Raw genomic sequence first — 10,236 nt, 5'->3', positions numbered from 1 at the left:
AGGGCTCTTAACAGCATTCACCCATTTATCAAACATATCCATATAATTTCGTTTACTTGGAAAACGGTAACGCTTGCTAGTAGTATCCATGCAATCTGGAACACATCTTCTTTGTTCATTTCTTCGTTTTTCCATTGGTATTCCATATAATGTGTTCGATGCCATAATAAATCGTCTAAAATTGTACCTTTTTGTACTACTTATATAAAAAATTTTAAATTATAAAAAATAAAACAAATACAAATATGGCGCCGTATTTGTCTAAACTCAACTTTGACTTGATCACAGCACACTCCCTCCGCGCAGGAACGAGACTAGCAGCGCCACCAAACGAATGGGCGCCTAATCCGAACGTGATTTGACCTTGGCTATCCCTCCCTGTTACCAATCTAGGTGTAATTTTATCTATGGTTTTAGTTGACATACTCCTCTAAAACGTTAATAATTTGTGTCCTATCAAGGAGTGTGTTTATACCCTGTTTTCAAAGATATATAATCAAAATGAGAATATCTACAATTACAATAGAAATAAAGGTTTCAAGTAACACCTAATTCGAAAGTTGGTTGCTGTGATTTTTGTGACTTCTCTTCTAATTAAATGGAGAACACTAGACGAAAATTTAGGAGCAACGTTTCTTCTCCTTATATTTCCTTTAAGTTGAGCCAATATTAACTCTATTGGGTTCAATGTACAATAATAAGGAGGAAGCCTAAGCACAGTATGCCCGTTACTACTAGCACAGTTGTCAACAACATATTCCTTTTCGTACTGTTTACTATGAGCAACCTCCAACAATTGCTTTTTACTATAAGATGTCTCAAAATACAAATCTTCAGTGAATAAAAATTCCTGAATTTGTAATTTATTCCAACTATTATTTGGAGTTTTTTCATTAATCTTGAATGATATGATGCGTTGTCCATGACAATCACACTGTGTTTAGGTAATTTCGGAAGAAGAGATTTTTCAAACCATGATTCAAAAATTAAACTTTCCATATCGTCATGATAATCCAGAGACGCGTTTTTAATCTGTTTTGCAGATATTAATAATCGTCGATCCATCCATTTTCTCCACCGCAGTGTAAAATTATAATCCTCTTTCCTTTATTGGGCGGTACTGAGTTGAAACACTTTTTGTTATTATTTGTCCAACTTTTTTTCATGGGGTCATGAGTATCATACCAGGTCTCATCTAAATAAACAATATTTCGTTTCATTTTTCGATACTCAGTTATCTGTCTGATATAATTGTTTCTTAAAGAAATTATTCTAGTACTTTCCATTGGTGTCTGTTGCTTGTCTATAGTTTTGTACTTAAAATTATTGACTTTAAGAAATAATCGAAGTGTTGTTGCTGAACACGAGAGAATGAATGCCCTTTCGAACTAATTCACTTCGAAGGCTTTCAATAGTTGGAAAAATATTAGCTGCATACATTTGGTATATTGTTCTAATTATAGATTCAATTAAGTGCGGTTCTATTTTTCCGAATTTGCCACAATCCTTTCTCTTCTGTCTAGAAGAAGATGTAAATTTCCCATAAGAATATGAACACCAACGAACGATTTCATTTCTACTATATTTGTAGGTGAAAAGATGTTATTATTCTGCACACAAAGTATGGAAAGTTCCACAATAGTTTCTACGTCACATTTTCAAATCCGTTTTGTAGTGCTTCTACCCACAAATAGGTGGAGATATATATTTTAAATTAAAGTTCCTTGTATGCCTGTATGGGGACAACATGAATAAACGGTCACCACAGTTGTTCGAGTAATACAAAAAATGAAGAATTTTATGTCCTCATAAGAGGACACTATGAGCGAAAGGGTTAAAGGACTCTGGCTGGGTACAAAATAAACAACTGAACGAATCCTAACATGCAACATAGCAAATGAAAGGGGAGGAAATAACAAATATATTAAGTAGGAAAAATCAAACAAGGCGACTACCAAAAAGGTATTACACAGTATCTTCATTAATAATGAACCTATAGCAACATACGAGATATCATAAGGTACTATGCAAACAAATAAATTTACTATAAGAAAAATTTTGATTTATTGACTTAAAGAAGGCCTCTGACTGAATACAAAATAAAAAACTGATCGAATCCTAACATGCGACATAGCAAATGAAAGGGGTAGATATAAAAAATATACTTAGATAGAAAAAACAAACAATCAACTACTTAAAGGGCACTACACAGTATCTTCATTATTAATGAACGTATAGCGATATAGGATAAATTTGATGTATTGACCTGAAAAAGGCCTCTAACTGATTACAAAATAAACAACTGGCCTAATACTCGCATATGTCACATCAAATCAAACGATGTAGGACATATAGTACATATAATTTATATACCGTGCCATCAATATATATATATATATATATATATATATATATATATACACTTGCGTGCATAGAAATCGGCCCACTGTAAACTTTTGACTTTAACTATATTTTTCTCAAGAAATATTCATCAGATCACAAAAACAAATATACTGTTTGAAAGACAATTTGATATGCTTTAATGTGAGTATAAATTTATCAAGAAGGCTTATCGTTTACATGCGTAGTAACCGGTAAACAAATGAAACGTGTTTATGTGGTGATTGTCACGAAAATAACAAATTTGTCTAATTGTAAAAGTATTGCCTTTGCAAGTGAAATTTGCATATTATTCGTTTTTCATTATCTCAGCAGTATTCAAGTGTGTTAGTTTAATGCATACTACACCACAAAAAGCCACCCAAGTTATTGCTCTAATCGAAAATGGACTTAGTCAGCGAGCTGTTGCTAGACAATTGGATATGACACGCGCAGCGGTTCGAAGAGTGTGCCAACGTTATGAGGAGACTGGATCCTTTCATAGGCGAACTGGAACAGGCAGACGGCGATTTACAACCGCTCGTGATGACTGCTTTATTGTATCAACAACATTAAGAAATCGTCACCTTAATGCCGTTTAGGTGCAACGACAGCTCCGTGAGGTGCGAAGAGTGACTGACAGTCAGTGGACAGTGAGACGAAGACTGCGGAAAAATAACCTGACCCCTAAAACACCTGCGATTGGTCCAAAACTTACTCTAGCTCATCGGCAAGCACGCCTGCGTTTTGCACAGGATCATTGGAATTGGACGTTGGAACAATGGGGATCTGTTCTGTTCTGAGATGAGACCAAAATATGCCTCTATGGTAGCGACCAAAGAAGGAAAGTGTACCGGAGACCAGGAGAGAGAATTGCAGAATGCTGCTTTGAAGAGCGGAGTGCTTATTGGGGTGGTTCCTGCATGATCTGGGGTGCAATTTCTATAGGAGCACGAACCGATCTTGAGTTCATTCGTAGGGACGACCGTGTTCACGGAAGAAGAGGCTTAACGGCTGCCAGATATATCGAGGAGATTTTAGCAATTCATGTGGTACCTTACGTCGACTACATTGGAGACGAATTTATCTTTATGCATGACAATGCAAGGGCACACACCGCAAGAATCGTGCAAGATTACATTGCAGAAGTCGGTTTTCAGGTTATAGACTGGCCAGCAAACAGTCCTGACCTAAATCCGATCGAACATTTATGGGATGAGCTAAAACGAAGAATTCGAGCTAGACTTCATACCCCAGACTCGATCCCAGAGCTTATTCTTGCAGCAGAAGAAGAGTGGCTTAACATCCCACAAGCAACAATAGCAAACTTGATTAGATCTATGGCTAATCGTATGAGAGATGTTATTAGGGCAAGAGGAGGTCATACCCATTATTAAAAAATTAAGTGTTAAGTTTTAAATTGTCAATAACCCTATTTATGTTAATAATAAAAAAGCTTAATTTGCTTAATGAATTCATTTCACTATGGTAAACATAGGAAGCCGAAATAAGTTTTCATAAATTTATTCTCACATTAAAGCATATTAAATTGTCTTTGAAACAGTATATTTGTTTTTGTGATCTGATGAATATTTCTTGAGAAAAATATAGTTAAAGTCAAAAGTTTACAGTGTGCCGATTTTAATGCACGCAAGTTTATATATATATATATATATATATATATATATATATATATATATATATATATATATATATATATATATATATATATATATATATATATATATATATATATATATATATCGAGAAAAGAAGTACGACCGTCAATCGCCTGTGTTAAATGCGGTGGATCACATGATACAAAAACCTGCAAAAAAGCTCGCGACACACCAGCAACGTGTGCCCTATGTAATGGCAATCATCCAGCAAACTATAAAGGATGTGCTAGTCCAGCCAGCAAATTACATATAGCTATGTGTAATCAGTGGCGGATCCAGAGGGAGGGATCACGGAGTCATGACCCCCCCCCTTAAAAATATTTGAAAACCCACTTAGCCTATTGGTGGTAAGACTAAAAGTGATCTTGCATCAGAGAAAAGTAATCACCCTCAAGATCCATGACCTCCCCAAAAAAATTTCTGTAGCCGCCAGTGTGTGTAATACATATTTTTTTTTGTGAGAGTGGGAATCTTCTAAAGACCGTACCAGATGAATCGTACTTGGCGTGTGTTGTATTTAGAGTAAACGGAGTACATCTAAACGCAGTTCTCCCTGAGGACCTTGCCTCCGGATGCATCCGTAATCGGTGTTACAATGCCTACCAACTAAACCCACTCTCGTCGGCCAAACCTCGATCGGCCAAACAACTAGTGCAACTAGTAATAACAGATAACAGTGAAAATTGAACTAATGCTCGGCGACAGTGTTACCATATATAAGTTGCATACAATTAGGCGATATAAAAATCATGCAAATGTGATTTTTTTTTCGAATTTTACGAATTTTTTAAAATTTATTTGGGCAACCGTGCACTTGTTTGCAATTATGTTGTTTGTTTAAAAATATGTTACAATTATAGATTATGTTACCTACATATTTTTTTATCATAATTTAAAAGAAAATTTATATTACAATTCGATAATTACGTTACAAGTGACAACGATGGTCGGCGTAGGCCCGATCGTCTGGTGCCTAAACAGCAAGCATAAACACGACAATATAAATCGTTGTCCGGCAAGCTGCTTAACTTCAAAATGCTTCAAATGCTTTTTGTACGGGGATCTTATGTGAGCTGGGTCGGCTAGTTCCTTCTTCTTAACATGCCATACACCAAAGTGCGTAGGCGAGTATCTCATTACTAGAATTCTGTTCGTGGCGGCGTGACACAGCTCGCCTGTATTGTGTATTCCTGTCCATTCTTTAATATTCCTTAACCAGGATAATTGTTTGCGGCCGGCTCCTCTCCTACCTTCGATCTTCCCTTGTAGGATTAACTGTGGTATTTCATATTTTGCTCCTCTCAATATGTGCCCAAGGTAACCAATCTTGCGTTTTTTAATTAATTTAAAGAGTTCTCTTTCCACGCCAGCTCTCTTAAGGACATCATCGTTTCGAACTCTATCCACCCAAGGTATGCGCATCATTCTTCTTAATGACCACATTTCAAATGCTTCAAGTTTGTTGATAGATGTTTTTTTCAAAGTCCACGTTTCCATGCCATAAAGCAAGATGGACCATATGTAGCACTTGACCATTCTGTAGCGTATTTCGAAATTTAGGTTTTGATTACATAGGAGCGGTCTGAATTTCACAAAAGCTTGTCTTGCCATTTGTATTCAGGTTTTTATCTCTTGTTGTGGATCCGATTGGTCATTGATTGTGGTGCCAAGGTTTTTCAAAGTTTTCACGCGTTTTATGCGACCGTCACCTATGCATATTATCGGGTTTTCTGGAGGGTTTCTGCTAATGACCATATATTTCGTTTTCAAAATGTTGATTTTGAGGCCATATTTTTTTACCTATGCTATTCACCCTATCAAGTAATACGCCATAATGAGATGAGTTATCCTGGGGAAAAGGTAGTGTTGTGGTATCCCGTTACTTTCAACACCGCAGTACCACAGCCATTCAAACTGTCCTAGTCATGCCTGTGGAATTCCAATAACAAGCCGGTCCAAGATAATTTCTTTTGCGCCTTGCGTTGGTACTGGTGATCGCTGCTGCCCTTCACCAGGGTTGAGGACTAGGAGGGATATATATGGAGGGTGTAGGATAAAGGTTATGGGACATGAGATTCCACGGTGTGGGATGGTGGAATATCACGAGCTAGCGTGGGCAGGGTCGCTAATCCCTGAAGTAGGTCTGTTTCCACCGGGATCGTGAAAAGTACCCACCCGCTACCCAACGGCCAGTTCCGATCGGGCCTATTAATGATATTTAAAATGCCTGAATATGATGATGCTTTCTGTGGTAATATAATAACATAGTTGTTTTAACGGACGCTAATGTATTAAGTGATTTAGTACATTTTAAAGTTATTTACATGCATTAACATAATTTTTGACTATGTTTTTCAATTTTAAAGCTCCTAAAATTATTGGGTAGGCCCGGCCTATCCTGCCTACCCCCAAAACCGCCACTGGTGCAATGATGAGCTTCTTTAAGAAAATCACTACTACCAAAGGGATTTTCCAGGAAGGCAATTAGTTGTAATGCTGGGTAAAGAAAATTTTTCTGGATTAGCACAAATTAATTTTTCTATACTTGATTGAGGAGTTAATTTTACCAATTTCTTTGTCATCACATGTTTTTGACTTCTATTTAGGTGCTGATTTATGAGTTGCGAAGGATGGTGTTGGGTAGTGTATTATTAGAGTTTAAGTTTGGGGGGCTAACGGTAGCCTATAAAGTAGGTGATTCAAGACTTGTGTCAGTGGAATGAGTTCTTTTGATGCCCGGGTTAGAAGAGAAAGATAGTGGTGTTAGAGACTGTTCATTTGGGATTGTATGTCAGGTGTGTTATTTGAAAAAATTTCTTCTTTTGAGGAGGGTGAAAGATGAGATATACTAGAAGACGGATCAAGTGGAATTTGGCTAGAAGTTGTATTTGGAGAGGGATTGCTAAATATTTCTTGAGGCTTAAGACAGGAGTCTGCAATGTGTCCAGATTGTTTACACAAAAAGCATTCAAGTTTGTCCGAAGTAATAAAGATCCTACAATTTGTATTTTTATATGAGATTTCAATTGATGTATTTAACTCAAGTTTTCTTTATCTGGTATTACACAGAGTGCGTGGAAAACTGAGGAGGTGAGCATATTCGTCTTCCGGTGAACTACATCGGATAAACGAGTTAGGGGAAGCAAGTTGTAATCAAGTTCATTTTTAAGTGCTTGCTCTGAGTGCATTCGAGATCGAAGGACACACGTTAAATAGTAGTAGCTTAGTTGTAGGTGTAATAAGTTGCGAATAGATATTATTTGATTTCTAACAGAAATACTCGGATAAGTTTTTAGAAGATTATCTACTACGGATACGGAAGAAAGATCGATGCATGTACGGTGGTTAGAAATACGTGAAGCACAGGTTATTTCTTTAAGAGTAATAATTTCGCTAATTGCCTTGATGTAATCAAATAGCACTACGTCTCGGATAACGTTCATAACAATGGCCTGAGTTCTACTGGGACACAATGTTGCTATTATAGATTTATTCTGTGTGGTTTTGGTTACTGCAGCGAGGCTAGGTTGAGCTATTTGTGATGATGATGTCATAACTTGATTTTAATATTTTGGATACCAAAATATTAAGTAAGGTCAGAAACGACTGGCCTAATTTTAGTTGTCGAAAGTATTTAAGTAATATCGACTTTTACCAATATTTACTTGATAAACAAACCACATTAACTAACAAGTTTTTATTAAAAATACTATTAGAAGAAGCCAGGTGTTCACTCCTTGGCTTTTCAAATAGGAATGTATATTATATATAATTATAAAATATTAAATTATTGTATTGTCCACTTTAATACACTCCGCGTCATATAAAACGGGCCACCCCAAATATTTAAAATATTTTCGAAATTATTATTTATTGCTACAAAATTAAGCATTAATTTTTTTGTATATTGAATCAATAACTCGTTTAATATAAAATTTCATCATTATCGTAAAACATCAATTGAAAGTAAAAAATTTAAGAAAAATAGGAAATTTATTGACAAAATCAAGTTACAGTTTTTAAAACAACAATGAACTGTATATTTACAAAAAAGCTGGTACCCATTTCCAGTAATGAGTATTGCCACCTCGATTCTGGATGACACTCCTCATTCAATTTGGCATGGAATTTATAACGTTTTGGATATCTCTTTGGGGAAAAGTGGCCCATTCATCAATGAGTGCCATCTGAAGCTCTACAGGTGTTGTTGGAACAGGTATGCGACGCATAACGCGACTTTTTAGCAGGCTCCATATATGCTCAATAGGATTGAAATCGGGGCTTTGAGCAGGCCAGTCTATTTTTGAAATACCAACCTCGTCAAGGTACTCCGTTACTATCCTTGTCGTGTGTGGTCTCGCATTATCCTGCATTAGCAGGAATTCGTTGCAAGTAAATCCAGCATAGGGCATCACGTAATGTTGTAAGATTTCCGTTATGTACCTTACTGCTGTTAACGCACCTCTGTCGATCACGACGAGATCCGTATGCGCATCAAAAGAAATCCCTCCCCAAAACATTACTGAACTACCACCAAAAGCAACCCGTGGTGCCAAGTGCAACCAGCGAAACGTTCTCCAGCCCGTCTGTACACCTTACTGCGTCCATCTTTACCATAAATAGCCATTCTACACTCATCCGTAAACAATACTTATTTCCAATCGTCTGCTGTCCAATTGATGTGCTTACAGGCAAAATAGAGTCTTCGTCTTTTGTGAGCTGGGGAAAGTAAGGGCCCTGTTGCTGGACTGCAAGCTGTCAAACCTTGCTCCCGTATCTTCGCCGAATAGTAGAAAGGCTGATTGCTGGTCCTTGAGCTTGCTGTAAATGGCCCTAAAGTATTCTAGCGGTTTGGGTCTGATTCCGTAATGCAGCAAGAATGACGACGAGATCTTCCCTAGCGGTTGTTTTCCTTTTTGGACCTGTACCAGGTCGTCGTTGGTGAGATCATGTCACAATAAATGTTGCTGGGTCCTTTGTGCAGTCGAACGACTAACATTCAATTGTCTTGCAACTTGTCTTTGACTTAATCCACTTCCCAGTAACGTTACAATTTCAACCGATTTTTGAAAATTCTCCATCGTTATTAACTCAAGACTACTTCACGCTAAGTCGGCTACTGTAATACCGAGATGAGTTTAAAACTCATTAGAACCCTTTACAATATCATACATTTCTCAAAACAATCGCTTCCTTGATTGATCAAGTTGTAAACAACTTTTTTTCAAAATTGTTTTGTTTTATAGGTCCTATGAATATCCTTAATCCAATTACATGGTCGGTTTGCTTTCGCAACAACCCATTTAACTTAAATAACCCAAGACACATTAAAAATAAAATAATATTAATTCAATATACAAAAGAATAAATGCTTAATTCTGTAGCAATAAATAATAATTTCGAAAATATTTCAAATACTTGGGGTGGCCCGTTTTCTATGACGCGGAGTGTATTATAGAGCAAACACATTACACTATCATAAAGATCGTTGTCTAAGTTGAGGTCCTTTCACGCCGAATTTGTTTTTGGGTTTTTGAATGGCATGACGGCCACTAAGTACAACGTTTATAGGTTTACGTGTAATAGATGACGAAAGTAATTTCGTCTAACCCTTCCGAGTTTCATTCAGTATAATTGTGAAGTTCTGGCCATTTAAGGAGTTAGAGGTACTTAATACTAAAACTTGATATTAAAACTGTATTTAATCGGTATAAACCAGTTTATATTAAAAATTTCTTTATATTTGATGTTTCGATTTCCATCTCGGAAATCGTTCTCAGAATACAAATTACTCACTTACCAGTGTGCTAATAATGCGTTGCGATTTGCAACGCAAAATTGGTGTCTATGAAAAACACAAAAAATGATTTTGCAGTTTATTATTAAAAATAATTTACATTTATTCAAAAATTACTACCAAACTTAATATGTAGATTTAAGAACTTAAAACTAACAAATATGGCTACAATTAACTATTTAGAATGTTAGACCAGCTGAACAGCAAACTTAGATAGGTAACTATTTAGTATTGTCTGAACTTGTACATCCATGTTGCTGATATATACCGGAAGCCGTCCAGGTTGAGAATTTCCAAGAGCTGCTAAACTTTGAACCAGAAACTGTCGGGGTTCGGCAATAGCTAAAACAATTATATTTTTTAATTAATGAGAAATTGAAC

At 36.3% G+C, this 10,236-nt stretch overlaps 1 protein-coding gene across 1 annotated transcript in view; it reads right to left on the bottom strand.

Annotated features, from left to right (window-relative positions):
• Window positions 1-9,922: 9,922 nt before the first annotated feature.
• Window positions 9,923-10,236, bottom strand: part of Cse1 (chromosome segregation 1) — a 239,371-nt gene continuing 239,057 nt past the window's right edge. Inside the window, exon 19 of the mRNA XM_072529922.1 lies at window positions 9,923-10,197. Coding sequence (XP_072386023.1) covers window positions 10,043-10,197 — 155 coding nt within the window. The 3' untranslated portion in view covers window positions 9,923-10,042. The remainder of the gene's footprint in view (window positions 10,198-10,236) is intronic.

Source organism: Diabrotica undecimpunctata, chromosome 4, assembly GCF_040954645.1.
Source record: "Diabrotica undecimpunctata isolate CICGRU chromosome 4, icDiaUnde3, whole genome shotgun sequence".
In the NCBI taxonomy this organism is placed as follows: Eukaryota; Metazoa; Arthropoda; class Insecta; order Coleoptera; family Chrysomelidae; genus Diabrotica; species Diabrotica undecimpunctata.
Note: the sequence above shows the minus strand (reverse complement) of the source record. Positions and strands in the feature narration are given on the sequence as shown.